General features: G+C 41.2%; 1 protein-coding gene across 2 annotated transcripts; it reads right to left on the bottom strand.

Annotated features, from left to right (window-relative positions):
- Positions 1–206: 206 nt before the first annotated feature.
- ncmap (non-compact myelin associated protein) lies at positions 207–22,203 on the bottom strand. Of its 2 annotated transcripts, XM_034231711.1 has the most exons (4): positions 21,491–22,097; positions 2,569–2,676; positions 1,826–1,910; positions 207–1,277 (listed from the first exon to the last, which is right to left on the bottom strand). In XM_034231711.1, the coding sequence occupies exons 3-4, from the start codon at positions 1,897–1,899 to the stop codon at positions 998–1,000; spliced, it is 354 nt and encodes a 117-aa protein (XP_034087602.1). In that variant the 5' UTR covers positions 1,900–1,910; positions 2,569–2,676; positions 21,491–22,097; the 3' UTR covers positions 207–997. The 2 variants fall into 2 exon arrangements, with proteins under 2 accessions (XP_034087602.1, XP_034087603.1); XM_034231712.1 differs by lacking the exon at positions 2,569–2,676 and having other exon boundaries at positions 21,491–22,203.

Raw genomic sequence — 22,203 nt, forward strand, 5'->3', positions numbered from 1 at the left:
TGTTGTTGTACCGAAAGGTAGCAGCTGAGGGCGCAATAACTAACAATAATTAAAATCAACATTATAGTTATTCTTTTTTTACATTTTCTTTTTTTTCTCATCCTTTAGTTATACATTACATGCATTAGTTGCATATAATTATAAGCTTCCTTCTCATTTCATGTCTGTACAAATAAAGCTCCATTCAAAAAACAGGTAAGCCACAATTAGAAATATTATATTTTATTTGTATCTCACTTCATTTAAACAACCACAAACAATTCAAATACAAGGGGAACAACGGAAATAAAGTGCAAAATCCTTTGGCGTCAGAATAAAAGGATCAGCGTGTTTGACTGACACCCAGATGTCTCATAATATCTTTGTGGTCTCTTCGTTATGGTAAAAATATATACAGACATGTTATAGATTCCTTTAACGAAAGATAATTGAATGCAAGGTTAACCAGATTTAGAAAGGTATATTGATGGTAAATCAAAATACATTTGCGCATTTCGCTGAAACATACATTGAGTTTCCCTTTCATACCGCCTTTGCATTCTCAGAAGTCTACACTAATCCTACATTTAATCGTGAACTTATGTGGTCCTCTTTAATACAGAAATGTACACGCAACATGGACAAGCCATTACAGTCTTTACTACACATTGTATTAGTAGTAATCTGCAAAGAGTACAAACAGTGAGAACCTTCTGGCATCTATACTCTGAACACTGACTGTAGCCAAAAAGCAATTCTTCTCAAGAAAGCCTCAGTTTCCTTTCATGCTAAATCCTTCATGCAATCCATTGTGTCTGTTTATTGTAGCATGCTGTTCATGGTGTGTGTTGTAGCACACAAAAGGACATCATGTTATTGTAGTCACCAGCAGTGGCTCAGTTGGTGGAGATCGACAGTCACGACACTAACGTCACATATCCAGTCTCCACGGGATTCAGTCAGCACACAGTATTTGGTCACGGATGAAGATGACACATCGGTCAGTACCATCGTGTTGCTATGTGTCTCCTATGGGTGGAGTGTCATGTATGGTGATCACTGTGGAGTCACTGATGGAGCTCGACTGCTCTATGTGGTTTCCCTCTGCGCTGTTCTGCTCCGTTCTGGGCAGCTGGAAGTTGTTCTCCGAGGCCGGGTTTGAGTTAAAAACACTGCCCGACACAGAGTTGACTCCCAGGGTGCTCAGCGGCATGTTGCTCTGAACGGTGGATTGTGACAACTTCGGTCGAGGTTTGGGGCCGCCGTTGCCTCCGAGGACTCTGGATACATGTGTCCGCCTGGAAACAAATAGACAATGATGTTACTTCCCTTAAATTCAATGTGATATTCAGTGTTTGTATCTTCATAATTGGTATTTAACAGTTATATGTCAATATGGATATAGATCTGCCCTCTGGCCTTCTGGTATAATTGTGCTCTAATGCCAATAACTTCAACAGTTGTCAGTAATAAATGATTTAAAAAAAAATCTGGGAATAAAATGACCCACACTTCCTAACCTTTTTACTTTGTTTACCCTTAAATAAGTGTACTGTCTATATGTGATCTCTCATCATTCATTATTTCTTATTAATCCATTACAATGTTTTTACCCCTCAAATTCCCCCTGCAGGTCCCAAAACGTACAATGGTAGCAGCAGAAAGTTACAAAACTACCTTAACTTAAAAATAATTATTGTTTTTATTAGCCTGAAGAGAAGACTAAACAGCAGCAGGTTTATAGTGCTCCTTGAAGTTGATACCAATAGAATGATGTTTTGTTTCATGGCTCGTGAAATACACTATGCAGGTATTGTCCCATCAAACAGGAATGCGGTCTGCGGACCTGTTGTACGTCTTCAGGATGATCAGAAGAATGGCGAGAATGAGGATGGTGCCTACGACGATGACAGCGATCATTGCCCCAGAACCTGAGAGACAGAGAAGGAAAAATGAACACGTTGAAAGGTTGAGTTTGTCTTTTTACATTTGACACATTACTCCATGCAACTTATTCTCGACAAGAAGTGTGTGTAGTAGCTTAGCTTACCCTCAAAAGGAAAAACAGAGAATGGCAAATATTTTCGGTCAAATGTATGGGGGCCACTCCCAAACAATCTCTTCATGACACAATTTGTTGTTATTTACGAGGCTTGTCTCATCATACAATTTCAAAGATCTTATAGTGTCCAGACAAACACCTCTTTCACAAGGGTGTGTTTTACCGGTATCTAAGTTAAGAGGACAAGGACACAATGCAGGCATGCACCCATTCACACACACACACACACACACACACACACACACACACACACACACAACACACACACACAACACACACACACACACACACACACACACACCACACACACACAACACAACACACACACACACACACACACACACACACACACACACACACACACACACACACACACACACACACACCACACACACACACACACACACACACACACACACACACACCACACACAAACACACACACACACACACACACACACACACACACACACACACACACACACACACACACACACACACACACACACACAGTATGTTTATCCTTACTCTGGATGAGTATTTGTTCGTTGGTCTTTGTGACAGCGGGTAGTGTTTGAAGGGTCAGTAGTGTTGGTCACAGATGAGACAGTTGGAGCTTGCATCTTCAACAATAACCTGCACAGACACACCCACACACACACACACACACACAAAACATTAGAATAATTTCTGACCTTGACTGATAAGCACTACATGTGTGTAAGGGTCATATTGTTAAAGATTAAAACTGTTTCTTTTGCAGTCATATTAAGACAGGGAACCACGAATAGAATGAGGAGTGAATATGGATGAGATTTGAAGACTAAAATATCTGTGATATATTTATACAGTAGACGGGTGGCATAGCAGAGGGAGTGCACCAATGAATTATGTTTTATAGAAACCACAGGAATGAGGATTCTCACCAGAACATTTTCACAAATAACTAATCGGACATGAACAAGTTTTTAACAGCCGATACTGTATACTTTTCCGCCATGCAAACTTCTCTATTTTAACTGACAGACATGATTGAACGACTTTGTGTTCAACTTTCTTTAGGATCATGTCCTCAGTCCATACATCACTGTCATGTCTGCTTTATGGAAACGTCTGTGGTTTTAGGTGTGCATCACACCAGAACTGACAGGGGACAATGTTGTGAATGCTACAGTTGTTGTTTTTAACATTTCAATTCATTGCACATCTTCCCTCTCCTCCTACACACAAAAAATACACACAATACATTCTTACGTAATTTAAAGGGAGTTATTTTTCCTGCGTAGGCTGAAAAGAAGGTTTGGTACTTTGAACTTTTCAACTTTTCAGCATATCATTCTCAGGGTTTAAAAAATATTCCACATTGTTAAAAATATACATCAGACATATCCTGTAAAACATATAACAACAGTAATAAAGTATGTTAGCCTGAGCAACTCCTTTGAGTATCTAAAAATGATCAAGGCACAAGGACTATAAGTAAAGAAATAAAACTAAAGATGTAGCTATTTCCATGAAGTTGGGAGTTGAGCTATGTGTGTCATGCTATGTAGTTTTGGTATTATTAAATTATGTCAAAAAGAGTGCACAGGTCTTAGATCTTTTTTTCTCAGGGGCACTGACTTTAAGTGTATCATCTCCAAGTGAAGGTGTCTGGTAAATATACCCGCCATTGTGTGGCTGCTTGAGTTTTCACCTTGTGAGTTTGTGTTTGTCATTATTGTAAAATGGGGCTGTAAAGCTGACCATTGAGCGGCCCGACCAAGCAAGGAGGCAGATAGAGGCAGAACGTCCAAATACAACCCGGGGTGGGCATTTATTACTCCTTGTGGTTCATGACACAGCCTCAATATTACTGTTCACGTGAACACAGTCAGCAGCAACAAGGATCTCCCACACACACAGACTACTTCTTCTTCTTCTCTTGCTTTTGGCGGATTGCAAACAACTTAAAAAGGTGCATACCGCCACCTGTACATGAGTATGAATCATCACATAATTCCAACTCTTTAACTTATGCTCTAATCAAGATTAAATTAAAAATAAATCAATCAATCAATAAAACAAATCTATGTTCTTTCCTGACCTAATGTTAAATTATTTTTCCTACCCCAGTTTCACTCAAGAATTTAAACAGTGCCTTTCTGGTAGCTCTTACTCCCTCTCCTTTTGTTCCCAAAACACCAACCACACTCCATTCCCTCTCTGTCTCTAAGACTTTAGCCTTTAATTGTTCTCTTTCCGCTTTATAGATGTCACAATGTAACAATATATGTTCTACATCTTTTACTGCACAGTTCGCACACTTGTTACTGTCACTTTTCCCCATGAAATACAGCGTAATATTCAAAGCCGTGTGATTTATTCTGAGTCTAGCCATCATGATTTCCTCCCTTCTGTTTCTTTCTTTATGAATATTAATTGTAATTGTCTTTTGTACTTTGTGATAGTCCTTGCCTTTCTGGTCTTCTTCCCACCTCTTCTGCCAGATCTCCATCCCTTTTTTCTTAATGACTGCTTTTCCTTCTCCTTTACCAAGTTGAACTGGTAATGTTATTTGCTTTTGTAATGCACTTTTTGCTAACACTCGTTCCCTTTCACCCCCTCATGTGCAGGCACCCAGCAGAACTGTAGATCTATGCCGCTTCTGTGCAGTCTTAACAGGCTATGATTCAGTTCTATGAGAATGTCTTCTCTAGTAGTTGTTGTTGATTGTAAGCTTTGTAATATGGACAATGAATCTGTACATATAACCACCCTATCTGGTCTGACCTCTTCAACCCACTGCAATCCTATTATTACAGCAAGCATTTCTGCTGTATACACTGATAATTGATCAGACACTCTTTTTTAAATAGATATTTTAAAGTCTGGGATGTATATGCCAACTCCAACACACTCTTCCTTGTTCTTAGAACCATCTGTATACATTTGTAGGAAATTGTAGTACTTTTCGTTCAGATACATACTTGTTTTAATTCCCACTTCATTTATTTGCCACTCTTTTTTCCTTTCTACAATACTCATATCTATTTTAGCTTCTGGGAACAGCCATGGGGGAACACTGCTAAATGGGATTGCTTTGGCAAACGTGATATTCTCCACTCCATATGCCCTCGTTCTTTCCTTACTTGTCCAGCCAAACCCACGTCCCTGGAATTTTGCATATTCCCAGCAATCCTGTAATATTCTGTTTGAAATATTTTCTTCTCCACTTCCTTGTAGTCTGACCCAGTATGACAGAGCAAGTTTCTCTCTTCTGATCTCCAGCGGTGTCTCTCCTGCTTCTATCAGAACTGCATTGATACTTTATCGCTCCAATACACCACACACAGACTAACAGGAAAACAGAACTTAAATACACATAGGACTAATCAAACCAACAAGACACAGGTGAGGAGGGAGGAGAAGACACAGGGCACCAGGTGAACACAATCACCAGCAACAGACAAGACGGGAGGGGGAACACTTTTCAAACTAAAACAGGAAACAGAGGCAGACAAACTAAAACATAGACAGATCGTGACAAATAGATGCATAAATGACATTCCCATGCTTCCTGTGCAATGTCTTAGTGTGGAACAAAGTAATATACTTCGCCAATAATGAAGCTATATATAATCCGTAACGGAGGCCGAGATCTACGGCCCCAGAGATCACCTCCGTTACAGGGGCCCTGGAAACACCAGCTGTAGAGGGAAGGGGGGTAGGGTGTGGGGATGGCCCAAACATTATGTCCATGGCCCCATTCGGAAAAGCCAACCACAGGAGATGACAGGCAACCGCTTTATCCGCAATGTTCAACTCCAAACATGTGGCACTTATGAGATGAGTGTTTCATGCTTAGAGATCTTTCCTGGTCTCAGAGAGTTGAAAAATGTTCATCTTTGGGTAAAATACTGTGCGTAAAATGTAGTTGTTTTAAAGTCAATCACACATGCACCATCTATTCCTACTATGAGCTCCTTTTTGAGTATTGTTTCCTACAAAAAAGTGTCCATATGTTTTAAATTAAAATTTTGCAAATGTTGTTCTAGATCTTTATCATCAGTCCTAACAGATGGACTTGGTGCTGGAAGTTGCAGACTCAGCAGGGAATTTGGAAAATACTGAGAGATTAAGTTGCATTTGTCTTCTCGTTGGATTTGTTGGTGAGTTTAAAATAAGACACATTATTCCATAATTGTTTCCCTTATTGATCCACGAATTACCATATTCACTGCACTTTCTTAAAAATGAATTGAATTATATCCATAACTACCATGACAAAAATATTATAATATAAAGATGCGCTTGATATTATGCGAAGTTGGTTCGTGTTCTCTCAATCATGACTCATTTAATCATACAACAAAAACAAAGTGTATTGTCAGGTGATATGATCCAGACTCATCATGTTTTCACTGATCACACTGTAATCTTGATCTAATCTACTTTGATGCAATTGTTGTTTCACACAGAGATCCTCTATCATCTAGGTTCCCTGATACTGTTCAGGAAACATCCCACACTGTCAGGGCCGCCCTGTAACCCGAAACTTCCCCCTGCATGCCCTTAAATCTAAACTCATGCAAACTCATGCAAACTACAGATACAATAATTACACCTGCGGCCATTTTCTGTTCTGTTTTCAGAGTTATAAAACTTGTAGGTTCATTAAAAATGTCCGCTTGCCCTTTGTTTGAGAAATGTCAATCATACTTCAAACACTAGAACTGCACAAGCGTCATAATGAGAGTTCCTCATCCTCTTTTCATGACTAAGTCTCTGAGTCAGTGAAGTCCATCCATCCATCCATCTTCTCCCGCTTATCCGTGGTCGGGTCGCGGGGGTAGCAGTTCCAGCAGAGAGCCCCAAACTTTCTTTTCTCTGGCCACATCAACCAGCTCTGACTGGGGGATCCCAAGGCGCTCCCAGGCCAGCGAAGAGATATAATCCCTCCACCTGGTCCTAGGTCTACCCCTTGGTCTCTTCCCAGCTGGACGTGCCTGGAACACCTCCCTAGGGAGGCGCCCAGGTGGCATCCTAACTAGGTGCCCGAACCACCTCAACTGGCTCCTTTCGACGCGAAGGAGGAGCGGCTAAACTCCGAGTCCCTCCCGGATGACCGAACTTCTCACCTTATCCCTAAGGGAGACACCAGCCACCCTGCGGAGAAAACCCATCTCGGCCGCTTGTATCCGCGATCTCGTTCTTTCGGTCATGACACATCCTTCATGACCATAGGTGAGGGTAGGAACAAAAATGGCCCGGTAGACAGAGAGCTTTGCCTTCTGGCTCAGCTTCCTTTTCGTCACAACGGTGCGGTAAAGCGACTGCAGTACCGCTCCCGCTGCTCCGATTCTCCGGCCCATCTCCACTCGAGAACAAGACCTCGAGATACTTGAACTCCTTCACTTGGGGTAAGGACTCATTCCCTACTTGGAGTGGACAGTCCATCGGTTTCCTGCTGAGAACCATGGCCTCAGATTTGGAGGTGCTGATCCTCATCCCAGCCGCTTCACACTCGGTTGCGAACCGATCCAGTGACTGCTGAAGGTCGCAGACCGATGAAGCCATTAGAACCACATCATCTGCAAAAAGCAGTGGTGCAATCCTTAGTCCACCGAACTGCAGACCCCCTCCCCCATGACTACGCCTCGAAATCCGATCCATGTATATTACAAACAGGATTGGTGACAAAGCGCAGCCCTGGAGGCCAACCCTCACCGGAAATGGGTCCGACTTACTGCCGAGGACCCGGACACAGCTCTCGCTTTGGGAGTACAGAGATTGGATGGCCCTGAGTAGAGACCCCCTCACCCCATACTCCCGCAGCACCTCCCACAGTAACTGGGAACTCGGTCATACGCCTTCTCCAAGTCTACAAAACACATGTAGACCGGATAAGCGTACTCCCAGGCCCCCTCCAGGATCCTTGCGAGAATAAAAAGCTGATCCGTCGTTCCACGACCAGGACGGAATCCGCATTGTTCCTCCTCAATCTGAGGTTCGACAATCGGCCTGACCCTCCTTTCGAGTACCTTAGAGTAAACTTTCCCGGGGAGGCTGAGTAGTGTGATGCCTCTGTAATTGGCACACACCCTCTGATCCCCCTTTTTAAAAAGGGGAACCACCACCCCGGTCTGCCACTCCTTCAGTACTGTTTCCGACTTCCACGCAATGTTGATGAGACGTGTCAACCATGACAGTCCCTCAACACCCAGAGCCTTCAGCATTTCTGGGCGGATCTCATCCACCCCCGGGGCTTTGCCACTGTGGAGTTGTTTGACGACCTCAGTGACCTCCCCCCGGGAGATTGGTGTTGATCCCCCGTCATACTCCAGCTCTGCCTCTAACATAGAGGGCGGAGTTGTCGGGTTCAGGAGTTCCTCAAAGTGTTCCTTCCAACACCCTAACACTCCATCAGTTGAGGTCAACAACGTCCCATCCTTACTGTACACAGCTTGGATGGTTCCCTGCTTACCCCTCCTGAGGTGTCGGACAGTTTTCCAGAACAACTTTGGTGCCGCCCGAAAGTCCTTCTCCATGTCTTCTCCGAACTTCTCCCACACCCGCTGCTTTGCCTCGGCCACTGATGAGGCTGCTGCCCTTCGGGCCTGTCGGTACCTTGCAACTGCCTCGGGAGTCCCCCGGGATAATAAATCCCTGAAGGCCTCCTTCTTCAGTCGGACGGCTTCCCTGACCACCGGTGTCCACCAGGAGGTTCGAGGGTTACCGCCCCTTGAGGCACCTAGGACCTTGAGACCACAGCTCCCCGCCGCGGCTTCGGCAATAGAGGCTTTGAACACCGACCACTCTGGTTCAATGTCCCCAACCTCCACAGGAATGCCCGAAAAGCTCCGCCGGAGGTGTGAGTTGAAGGCCTCCTGAACTTGGGCCTCCTCCAGACGTTCCCAGTTCACCCGAACTACACATTTGGGCTTACCAGGTCTATCCAGAGGCTTCCCCCGCCACTCGACCCAACTCACCACCAGATGGTGATCAGTTGACAACTCCGCCCCTCTCTTTACCCGAGTGTCCAAAACATACGGCCTCAGGTCCGATGATACGATAACGAAATCGATCATGGACCTTCTGCCTAGGGTGCTCTGGTACCACGTACACTTATGAGCATCCTTATGTTCGAACATGGTGTTTGTTATGGCCAATCCATGACTAGCACAGAAGTCCAGTAACAAACCACCACTCCGGTTCAGATCAGGGGAACCGTTCCTCCCAATCACGCCCCTCCAAGTGTCTCCATCATTGCCCACATGTGCGTTGAAGTCTCCCAGCAAGATTAAAGAGTCTCCTTCAGGATCCCCATACAGGACTCTTTCCAGGGTCTCCAAGAAGGCCGTATACTCTGAACTGCTGTTGGGTGCATAAGCACACACAACAGTCAGAGTTTTCCCCCCCATAACCCGCAGGCGTAGGGAGGCGACCCTCTCGTCCACTGGGGTAAACTCCAACAACGAAACACCAAACCGGGGACTTGTGAGTATCCCCACACCCGCCCGGCGCCTCACACCTTGAGCAACTCCGGAGAAGAATAGAGTCCAACCCCTATCCAGAAGTAAGGTTCCATAGCCGACGCTGTGCGTAGAGGTGAGCCCAACCAGATCCAACTGGTAACGCTCCACCTCCCGCACAAGCTCCGGCTCCTTCCCCCCCAGAGAGGTGACGTTCCACGTCCCCAAAGCCAGCTTCTGTCGCCCGGGTCTGGTCCGTCGAGACCCTCCGCTTTCACTGCCACCCTTCTGGCAGCGCACCCGACCCCATCGCTGTTTCCCGTAGGTGGTGGGCCCGCGGGACGGAGAAGCGGAGGTGTTGCCCACGTTGCCTTTTCGGGCTGGGCCCGGCTCCAGACGAGTCCTCCTTCTGGGCCTGGCTCCAGAAGGGGACCCCGGGCTTCCTCCGGGCCGGGTATCCTCACTTCTTGTTTTTTCTTTCATGAGGTCTTTTGAACAAATCTTAGTCTGGCCCCTTGCCTGAGACCAATTTGCCATGGGAGACCCTACCAGGAATACAAGGTTCCAGACAACACAGCCCCCAGGTTCATCAGGGCACACAAACCTCTCTACCACGGTAAGGTGCTGGTTCTTCAGAGAGGTGAGTCAGTGAAGTGACTCAGAGAATCATTAGATAAGTCACTATTAATCACAAGATTATCTTTAAATCGTTGCCCAAAACCATCTTTCTTTATGGTTTTGCGGGCAGTTTACCTGTTAAACAAGTTTCCAAATGATTTTATGTTATCATATTTATGTAAAATTATTATATAAATGTCACGTTTTTCAATCACCGTTGACATCTTTTTTTGCAACAATTACAATAAGTATAAGAGACGGATACACTTAGAGGCCTTGTGTTTCTTACAATGAGTACATGAATTACGTTGCATTGTGGCTACAGGGAGTGAAGCAGAGTAACACAATCAGAGGTATTCAAGCTGACAACATTTGCATTGGCTATAAAAAGCTGGAAACCCTGACACAAGGAAGAGCAGAGACACACAATACCAAGCCCTCTGTTTTCTGTTAGATTGACAGCTCTATTGATTTATTCAAATTCACAAGAAAGTATGGAAAACGTTTACGTCTGTAGCATCTCTGTTTTTGAAGATTCAGCTGAACACCAGATTTATGAATCACTCGTTAACTTAACGAGAGGTCGTTGACAGATTTTATACTCTCGTCTCTCTCAAAACCACTAACTGATGGCAAATATAACGGCAATCTAACTTCACTTTTACCTTTCAGGTGTGTAGCTGCTGCAGTTACAAAGAGCCTGTTATAATAAATGAAAAAGTGGGTGGAGGGGGGGGGGGTACTTTGTAATGAACACCTGGCTGCTGAAAGACTGTCCTACTTTCATTTCTGTCTTTATCACACACTTACAGTAGCCTAATTATTTTGTGCCACAGAGTCTGCCACCGGTAGAAGTAGGACATTCTGAAAAATACTATTATTTGCTTTCTTGCAGAGGGTTAGAGGAGAAGGTTGATACCCTCACATTAGTTAAGTAAACATGTTGCTAATCATAAAAACAGGAAGCAAGGCTAGCCTGGCTATGTCTAAAATCGCCTACCAGCACATTAAAGTCTCGTTTGTTTTATCCAAACAAAAACCAAAGTATTTAAATAACAATTTTTCTTGGCTGGGAGCAGTAATTTCCTCTCCGGGGGTTTTTCCTAAAAAATGGTTAGAGCTAAACAATGGAGCAAAATAATGATGTGTAACTAATATGTGAGCTTTAGAAGATTCTGGTAGGCAGATTTTTTTTACCTCTTGATAAGCAGGCTAGCTGTTTCCCCTTGCTGCCTGTCTGTATGCTAAGCTAAGCTAAGCTAAGCTGCTGGGGCCAGCTACACATCTACAACACAGTTTTAAGAACAGTATCAATCTTCTAATTGGATATTCATTTTATATATATGTTTTTAACACATTTTTCACATTAGCTAGGAACAACATTTACCTTACACTCAAAATGTACTTTGGTTCACAAAGGTTATGAGATTACATTCTTGGCTTGTTTTTATGACATCTGGCTGCTGTGTTTCTGCAGCTAATGTATGGACAAAATACAGGCTTGTATAAATAGCCTTAACCTTTAATGGAGTAGAAAACTTTACATTACACCTCCAAGTATATCCTGCAGGCCTTGTTAAAGGACCATTTAAAACCCCATACATGTGACACCCAGAGACGAAAAGCACAGCATGCTCCTGTAACATGGCTAAAATGTGTCCACAATTTTCCAACAAACAATTACTTAAATAAAACCAAATCAGGATTTTTAAGGCTGAGACTCCTCGATACCTGCGTGTACTGTACGTCTTATCCGGCTTCCTGCTCAAGAGCAAACATTACACAATCAACTCTCCCTGTGTTGACACACTATTAAGCCTAAAGATTAGTAATGACGTAGATCATGTTTGCTGTTTGCAGAGGTGACAGTTTCTGATAAGTGGCCGATCATATTGCTGTTTAAAGGTAGTAATACCGCTGCATTGGTAACATGTTGGAGAAAACTAAAATAACAAATACTAAGAGGCCTTTGCACAGCACGGACAAGAGTATGCCTCCATTTAGAGTAAATGAATCAGCCTTTTTAATTGAATTTATACCCACAAACATAAATATACTACATAAAGGGCACTGATTTTATTATGTACAGACAAGAGGGACTTTGACCCATGTGTTGACACATTTACACACATTACGTATGTTCCTGCCAGGAGGGGAGAGAAATTGTTCCAACGACCCAATAGTGGGAAAAATGTCTGTCTAATGTTTAATAATAAGATGCCAGCCATGTATCCGCTCAGGGCTCAGGGAATTCCCCAGTGTTTCGTTGCTGCTGTTTACATTCACCAATACTGTAGGACCGTGATATTGTATTTGTTTTGATTTTTTGTAATTTCTGCAGCATTAAGGGATTACAACTGCATTTCCTTGTGCAACCCTGTGTTGTACAATGACAATACATTTACCTTGAACAATATTGCACCTGTTTAATCAAATTAGACGGGCTACTTGCTTAGATTATTGGCTGTTCGCTTTTTTCATCACATAGATATCTTAAGCTCCAACAGGTTGCTTTTTTCATCCAGAACCATGTCTGATAAAGAGCGATGTGCAGTTCAGCTTTTTCTTTTCATAATCAAAAGTCATTTATGATCACGTTAGAACTTTTCCATATTACTACAAGAAAGGGTTTCTCATTACTTCTACTGAGCTTGCTTTGGTGCAGTTTTAAAGAATACCAGAACAAGCTATCGCATAAAGAAATCTTTAAAGTGTAGTTCCGATTGGCTCAAGCACGATAATTTCACTTATATTTAAACTGCTCCTCTCATGTTTTTGTGTTGTGTTATAGCCCTGGTAGTATGAAGAAGGCCTCACTGCTGATGTATAGTATGTTCAGGTATTTATTAGCGTTGCCAATTGCAGCCCTGCGGTCATGGTGACATTTCATCATTAGTGGGTGGTTGTGTCAACTGCTGCATCATGGGGTGTGTCAACAGGAGGTGGTATACACCGCATTCATTGATTTGGATATCACAAAGGGATCATGAGAGCCCTCAGCTGAGGAAAACACCTACAGCTAACATGTCTCATGATGTGACTTCTGCTGGAAAACAAACAACTTTTCTTTTGGCGCTGCCTAATTAGCAAAAACCATAATTGCCCTGAGGACAGCCAACATTGGTACGCAGGAACATCTAATTAATAACTGTTTAAAAGATGCCTATTTTAATGATGCAGTATGAAGAGACTTAAACCTGTTAAACCCCGAGCCTGTTTTTCAGGTCTCAGGCTCGAAAATGACATTCCCAGAACAAATGACCATTACTTCCCTTCTAAAAGGGCTAAATTAATAATCTTTTTTCTCAAAGTAATGATAAGCCTGTGAGTTGGATGTAGAAAAGTCAGATTCAATATAGATGTTTTTTATTTTAAAGAAAATTCAGATTGAACATGGTAAAAAACTGTAAATTATAGTGTCCGTCCAAAACATATTTTGTACTTATAGTGAAAACTAACCTTGGATGATGGGTTAGTAGACTAAAAGCTTTAGGAATCCAAAGTACAACATATAATAAGTACCCTGTATCAAGATTGATGCAAAACAAGTGATATTTGACCTTTTTAGACAGATTTAGCAAAAAAAACCTCTTCAGGGGCCATTTGGGTTTCCTTATCTCTGGCTTCGATGTTGACATGTGACATCTCTTTCTGACCGTTAGAGCCAATATAATGGAAGGGGAATCTCCCCACACACACACATGTTAAAAAAAAATTGCGTCTTCTATTATTGCTCAGCTCATGGATTATCAGAAATCATTCAAAGTGACACAGACACATTGGATTAACCTATGGATTAACTTCAGCATCGTTTTTATCGTTTTAATGCCATTGAAGACCACTTGAAGACCACTTTTGACCAGAATACCACACAGGCCCACGTGACTGAACTAAAAATGGAAAGAAACAGACTAAGAAATGATGTAAGCTCCATGATCAAAACTGCCAAAAAGAATTTCATCAATGTCAAAACTGAGGAAAACAAAAATAAACCCCGTGAACTTTGGAAATTACTCAATAACCAGCTTGGCTGCAGTAAAAAACTTTAAAGACAGATAACAGGCTCATCACAGACAAACTGGATGTGGCCAAGTACTTGAACATTTTTTTCACAAACATAGCCACAACTCTTGTAAATAAATTACCCTCCCACTCAGGGCTTTTTGGAGTAGATCACATCATGACCTACTACAAAAACCTAGGGGTACGCAAAGATGATTTCAGTCTAGCAAGGATAACAACAGCAGAGGTACTCATTAAACTGAGCGCCCTCCAACCTAACAAGGCCACTGGCCACGACAATATCCCTCCAAATTCCTCAGAGACACAGCAACCGCCATCTCACCAGTCATAGCTCACATAATTAACCTCTCCATAAAACATGGAAAAGTACCCAAAGACTTCAAAATTGCAAGAGTAACCCCCCTGCACAAAAAGGGCAGCAAATTAGGCAACTACCACCCTGTTTCTATACTTACCTCCATCTCGAAAGTCATGGAAAAAATAGTATATGAACAGGTCGAAAAGTACCTCGCGGAATCTATGAATTTCAATCTGGCTTTAGAACATCCCACTCCACTGACACATGCCTTCTTTATTTGAGCGACCACATCAAACAAGAGGTGGACGAGTGCAAGTACTGCGGCATGGTGATGCTGGACCTACAAAAGGCTTTCGACACTGTCAATCACCCCATTCTGATTGACAAGCTAAAAGCAATTGGTTTTGATAAACTATCGGTGGGCTGGATGCAATCCTACCTGGAGGGGAGAGAACAGATGGTGGAGGTAAACGGTACTCTGTCGTCGTCGTCCCCTCCCAGTGAGCTGTGGTGTTCCACAAGGAAGCATATTAGGTCCGTTACTGTTCCTAATTTATGTAAATGACATGTCATCAGCATGTGACTGCAACTTGTTCCTGTTCGCAGACGACTCAGCCCTGCTGGTCTCTGACAGGAACAGGTTGCAGGTTGAAAAAACCCTCAGCTCCGAGCTCGGCAGAATCTGCACCTGGCTCGCCGATAATAAATTATCATTACACCTGGGTAAAACAGAGTCCATTCTCATCGGTTCGAAACATAATCTCAGCAAATCCGACGACTTCTCAGTTGCAGTGGGCGACATTATTGTCACAAGTAAGAAGGAAATTACATACCTAGGATCTATTCTTGAGGCAAACCTCTCCTGTGACAAAATGGCATCCAATGTCATAAAAAAAGTCAATCAAAGAACTAGATTCCTATACCGGATCTCCTCTCTGGTAAACAAAAACACCCATTTTAGACTCTGTTACTAACTGTATATCTGTAGACTTGGTATGTCTTAAATGTCCGGTTAGGATGTATTAGAACGAAATCTAAAATGAAAATTGTAAATAAGCAATCTGTATGTAAAAAACCACCTGTATGTAAATTGTAAATAAGCCATCTGTATGTCAAATATGTCTTATATGTCTTAAATTATATGATGAATTGGAAATGGGGGACCCTGATGTAAACAAGACGAAAGTCTTTCTCTGGTCTGCATCCCCTTAACAATTGTATGTTTTGTACTGTACTGTACTGTACCCAATATACAAGCTGTTAATACACTTTTCAATCAATCAATCAATCAATCAATCAATCAATCAATCAATCAGGTGAGCCATTTTGCCGTTTTTGGCTAACTAGCTCCATTTTGATGTGTGTTCTTGTTATTATCTCAGAGAGTTCGTATCATTTAGTGATAATGAGGCTACCCATCGATTCTGTGTCTCCTCACGATGTGAAACGATGGGTTGAGATGTGCAGCAAATATAAATAATAAGGTTTTGTGAGTGAATTTCGGTGCAGTCATCTGTTAGCATTTTTCGCTCGTTGCTAATTCAGAGGCTTAGCGTTAGCATTATGGGTTTAAAAAAAAAAAGATCAGTTAGATGAGTTTATTTCCATTACATGGATATAAAACATTTATAGTTTATTAAATGAACACGCCCTCAGACACTGTTTTCTGCAAGATATTGCAGGAGGCCCCCGGAAACGGGGTCTCTCGGGCTTAACAGGTTAAGTATATTTACCACACACAAAATGTTTCCGCTGCATTCAACCCCCACCAAGATGTTAATTGATATCCATATTATTATATCTTAAGTATATATCGCAGAAAATGTTTCCAACAACTTTAAGATAAGTTAAAACACTATGTGAAATATTACTAGACAGAATTGTTGTTTGATTTTCCTCTTCACATTCATCTAGATCTCAAATTCAGGAGAAAATCTAACCCTTTACTCAGACAAAAGAAGACATTGACCTCTGAGAAAATCCCAAGTGTAGAACTGTTAACCCTTGCTTCCATTCTTTATGCTCAGCTAAAATAAGTGACCACTGGCTGTAGTTTCGCTTTTATTGTACTGATATATTTGAGATCGGTAATAACCAGCTCATCTATCCCTCCATGATAAGGTCATAACATGGGGAACCATCTCTTCAAATACACAAAATAACAGCTTCTAAATAGCTTGAGTGATAACCAAATAGCACCATCAATTGATAAATGTAGTTATCCACACACTGGATATGCCATAAACAATTAACATACATCCTTTATTGTCACGATAACAGAAGGGAAATTCAAATGTGAGTGCTAGTAAAGCACAATGGCAAGAAATAGGTCTAAATGTCAGAACAATATTAATAAAATCCACATAAACAGAGGATCCTCTTCCTGTGATGTAACAGTGCTGACGGCTGGCCTGCTTCTGCTAACAATAAAGCCAAAGATATCACCAATAACAGGATTTCTATGATTTGTAGGCAAAGGAATTTGAAGCTTCAACTAATCATATCACTTTGACGTCAGTATCTACTCTTCTTCTTGCTGTAATAATAGTTTGTTTGTTGTTCCACAAATTGCAGCTATTCACTCACATGGCAGATTCAATATCCTTTCTTCCACCCTCAGTAAACAAATCGTTTATTGCTTTTTTAGAGAGCGGACTCTCAACGCAGAACAGGAACAATTTCGTTTCCTCTTTTTATACGAGGAAAAACCAGACAGAGCCGTTAACCTGCTCGACTCTTCCCCACTCTTCCAGACATTGTGTTTAACGCCGGCTCCTGCACACACACGTTCATAAACATGTTCAAAGCATGACCTTCATCAAGTGGCGGTGAGAGTCAATATTTGAGCTGTCTGTTAGAGGCGCGTTAATAAGACACAGGTGGAGCTATTAGTTCAACAAGCACACAGTCTGAAGTCACCGCAGAGAGGTCATCTGCGTCATGTCAGATGTACATTTCACATATGATTTGTTTTTCCAGATGTCATGCTAAAGAGGGATTTAACTATGACTTGTATCGACCTCAATCCGTCACTAAGGGATTTGTTACAGCACTGACAGGCCTCTGGCACAGTGTACAGTGGACTGTTATTGATAACAATTACGTGATATGACATCTGAGATTTGAAAACTAGCTAATAAAAATATGTATTGGGTAAAGAGGTCATATATCACGATTGTGCGTCAGTTCATTGTCAGAGAATATTTTAATCCGATCTCTTTGTGTCTTGAGGTTCTCATCTATTCTGAGAAACTGTTAAAATACAAACATATGCTTTTCGTTAAGTCGCATATGCTCTTGCCTGTAATGTGAGGAGGACACAGGTCAAGAGGTCATCTGCCTTCCTCTGGGTGAGAAGTTTGGCACAACGGGTCTTTGTTCCAATGTCTGGTAATGATTAAGGTAGGAAAGGCGGGCTTTTTAGGTTCCTCCTTTAAGGATATAGATCTATGTTTCTACCCTTTGTCTTTAGAGTGTTGCTAGGTGGCTCACATAAAAGTGTGATATACTTTGTGATCTCTCCGGCCGTATTCTACTCTCAATAAATAACAGTGTTTGACTAAAGCCGCTCCAGCTTCCATCCTTTCCTGAGCCTTGGCTCTGCATTGCTGCACAGAAGTTTCACTCACACTCATGATGTGAGTGTAAGTACAGTAGTAATAACAGCATTGTTATGTCATTATACATCACTGCACTGCAATATATCTACACATCATGAGGGGAAAATTGAATAAGAATCATCTGAATACAGAATTAGGTTAGCAAAAGGATGATTTAAATAATTCAATATTATGTTTTGTTATATTGCTATTAAGAATCTTACAACAGGAGAAAGGAGAGAACGTTGTCATTGAGGGTAGGTTTGCACAACAGCTTACAATGTATTTTTCAGATGGTTACAAAAAGCATGACAAATGGATATTTATAGAAAGGCAACACAACTAAAAGTACTGTGGTGTGATCGCACAAACAAGCCTGGTCAATGCTTTTTTCAAAAGGCTTCGATTGATTCAGTTATTGTCCAATCTATATTAGTTTAAAAATAGCTGGGATAAAGTGGAAGATGAGTTACCAACCTTTTAGACTTTATCTTATGTACATGTTGTATTATTGTTTAACTGTTGCACATTCCTTAGACCAGTGGTTCCCAACCTGGGGGGCGCCAAAGATTGCAGGCCTCAGATGATTTGAGGCCAAATATCATATTTAGACTTTATTTTTTTATTTTTTTAAAGCAATACATGATTGTCACTAAAAGCCTTGTCTCTACATTACAATAAAATATAAAAAATAATTGATTAATTAATTTGAATAACAATTCAAGTTAGTAGCTATTAAAGGCATAAAAAGACAGAAATGTATAATTCTTTCTTTAATAGAAATGTTTCTTCTGCGCATAAAGTGTCCAAACCAGGCTTTTCTGGATAAGCGCATTTTTAAAACATAGTCATTGTCCATGCCGGTTTCAGTTGGATTATTTGTCACAGTTGCTCCGATCAGATTGGTCTCCTCCATTTTGTAGATTATTTACGACTTTTGAATCCACATAAACACATCGGCAAAATCCGGCTTACTTTGAGCATGTGTTTTTAACAGTTTAATCCCTTTGTGAATTGTTTCCACTTCCGCGCCGTCCTTTAATTTCTTCATACAGCGGGAATCCAAATGAATTAATCCTGAGTCCAATAACCATCAAAGTCACTCCAATAGTGCTCCTAAATTACGCTTTCATCCTCCTTTAACAAAATACTTCATATTCATCCAGTTTGTGACAGTAGTTGTAGCATTTTTGAGACTTTTAAACTTTAATTACCGCTGTTGCGCCCCCCCCCTTGTGTGTGTGTGTGTGTGTGTGTGTGGGGGGGGGGGGCAACTTCCAACAGGAGTCATTTGGGGGGGCTCTTGGGAAAAAAGGTTGGGAACCACTGCCTTAGACGATTTTGCACATTCCTGCACAATATAATCAATTGTAAAACTGCACAGCTCTTTCATTTTGAATTCAGATATATTGTACATATTTTATAGTTATTTTTACATCCTTTTTTTCGTTTTTTCTTCTATTAGTCATTTCAGTTTTTTGGACATAATTGTTATGTTTTTGTATTTTTATGTTATTGTTTCATATATTCATGTGTCTTGATTTTATTGAATAATTTATTTTATATTTACATTTTAAATGAGCTTACTATCTTTACGTCAAGCACCAATACATCAAAACACATTTCTTGGATGTGAAAACCTAGTGACTATAAACCAGAGTCTGATTCTGAATGACATGAACGCTCTGGTCTTATTCACATTGATGTGAGTCCAGCTGAAATATAAGTGGAAGAGCATTGAAACTATGCTCAAACATTATCTAGTGTTTATTTGTTTGATAAGGGAAATGAAATGGTATTATCTCTGTGTTTGTTAACTGTGTACAGAAGCTGCACTGAGTTAAAAATCAGTCAGTCGATGGCATTTATCACTCCACCACTGACAGCCAATTTAAATCATTGGGTCATGACAACTATCTTAAATGATGTGTATTTAAGGATTTTGAATGCATGCAATGTGTTTATTTTCCTAATAGTATTTGATTATTAAAATGAATATAGATATACCAAAAACTGAAATCTGCTCAAATGTTGGGTTTTGATTTTCAAGGAAGGTGTCACATATAAGTATTTTAATCCAATAGGACAAGACCTTACTCAATACTGTACAATACTAAGATCATATTAGTCAGAATAAAGTAATGTAGTAGAGCTGGATTTCCTTGATTCCTTCTCTTTGTATTATATCTATTAATTTAACACTTCAGTTTGCAACATATAAACTGAATCAACACTCCCTTTATAAAATAAGCCTTACTTTTTATTAAGAGTTTAGCATCCTGAAAAAACAGCAAATGTTTTAGTTCGAGTCTCTTTCACACAGTCCTTTCTGGTGTGTCCACTATGCGTTCTAAGGCAGGACAATAAAGGCATATTTTCAAAGAATGCTTATCGGACTTGATAGCAATAATGTTTAGCAATAACAAAAGAAAGTACACATAATAGCACTGTGCTTATCATCTGCAGAGCCAGACACAAGTATTTATATTTCTCGTGTGAAAATAAGTTAAATCAGACTTTTTAAGTTGAGTAGTGGTGGTCTAATTACAGCGTCAGTGTGATTGCATTCATTTATTCATACTTCCATAAATAAAACGAGTGGACATCATTATTGCGGGATAGTCTGCTTGTTGTTCTTTGCACCCTGCATTACTTTTCTTTACTTTTGGCCTTTGAATTTAAATGTTTTATTTTTTACCTATTGACTATGTTGTTAAACAAAAACAAACTACTGTTAGCCAATAAAAAAATGCTAAAATGTTTACACGCCGTTTACACTGGCCATCATCCCAGTGACACTTCAAAACGATCCAAACTCTTTTTTAATCTTATTAAAACCTGTAGGGTGCAGCTGCTATTCAATGCTAGTCATTAACATTTATGGCAGGATTGTTGACTCATTTAATGAGCTAAAGAGTTAAACACACTAGAGGAGCAGGTAAGCTTTCCAAACTTAAAATATAGGACAACTCCTCAGGTCAAATAACAAAAAATGCAAATGTTAACTACATCATCATCATCTATGAAAACACTGGGGAACTCTGAATGGCACAACAGTGCTTTGTAAACAGAAGACATCATTTCCTATTAGTGGCAACTGATTAGATGATAAGTAGAGCTGTTCCATCACATAAATACTTATCAATAAAGAGATACACCAGCAGATAGTGCTAGGAACTGATGTTAAAAACTCCTTACTCGGAGGTTCAACAGTACAAGTTGAATCCTGAATCTGAGAGCTCTCTGGAATGTGAGCTATTCCCTTTCACCCGAGACTCACCTGCTGTCTCGCCATATTGTCTGGAGAACCCCTCACACAGATACTGTACACACATACGCTGACACTCTCACAGTGTGCACTCCCACACACAGAAAACACTGACAAGAAATGATTCCCCAAACCACACGGGACAAAGTTTAGAGGAAAACTCTAAAAGGAGTCAAAAGCAGAGACTTACCTTACGGTGTCCTCTTTGATTCCAGCTCAAGCCTTCTCCAGATGGGAGCCTGAGCAGCACAAAGCCCCCTCCCTCAGCTGGCGGATGGGGGCATAGTCCACCAGTGGAGGGCTGACAGTCACAGCAAGTCCGGGGCAGGAGGCACAACAGTTAAGAAGAGTGTGTGAGCTACTCCAAGAGAGTAAATAAGTCCCAGGTGCTGCTAGAGTGACGGTCTGACAGGTACACACAGACGGGACGGACACAAACAAAAGACAAAAAGGGTGCAAAAGAAGCAGAGATGCCTCTGTGTGCTGTTTCTGTGTGAATCAGAGTGTTTATGTGAAGAGTAGGAGGAGAGTCAAGAGGAGGAGGAGGCTCCACGCTTGCTCACTCAGGCAGCTGGTTTTTCAGGTCCTTCCGCCTGTCCCTTAGGCATGCCGCGGCCACTGATCAAAAAGCATTGGCTCCTCTTCAAAATTGTCCGCTCTGCTCGGCTCTCACCATGACTACTGCCTCTCAAAATCAAACTGGCTGCATCACACAGGAACTGCAGAGGGTGAGGCGCTGTGAGATTTGTCAAGAAAGATGAAAATAACCCAAAATAACATTTCATATATTAAAAGCATTGTTACTTGAATTTTTTTTATATTCTTATATATTGAGTGCATTTTCTTATATTGTGTGCATGCATATACTGAAAATTGTATTCAGGCATGTGAGTGTGTCTTTCA

The sequence above is a fragment of the Gymnodraco acuticeps genome, unplaced genomic scaffold (genome assembly GCF_902827175.1).
Source record: "Gymnodraco acuticeps unplaced genomic scaffold, fGymAcu1.1, whole genome shotgun sequence".
Lineage (NCBI taxonomy): Eukaryota > Metazoa > Chordata > Actinopteri > Perciformes > Bathydraconidae > Gymnodraco > Gymnodraco acuticeps.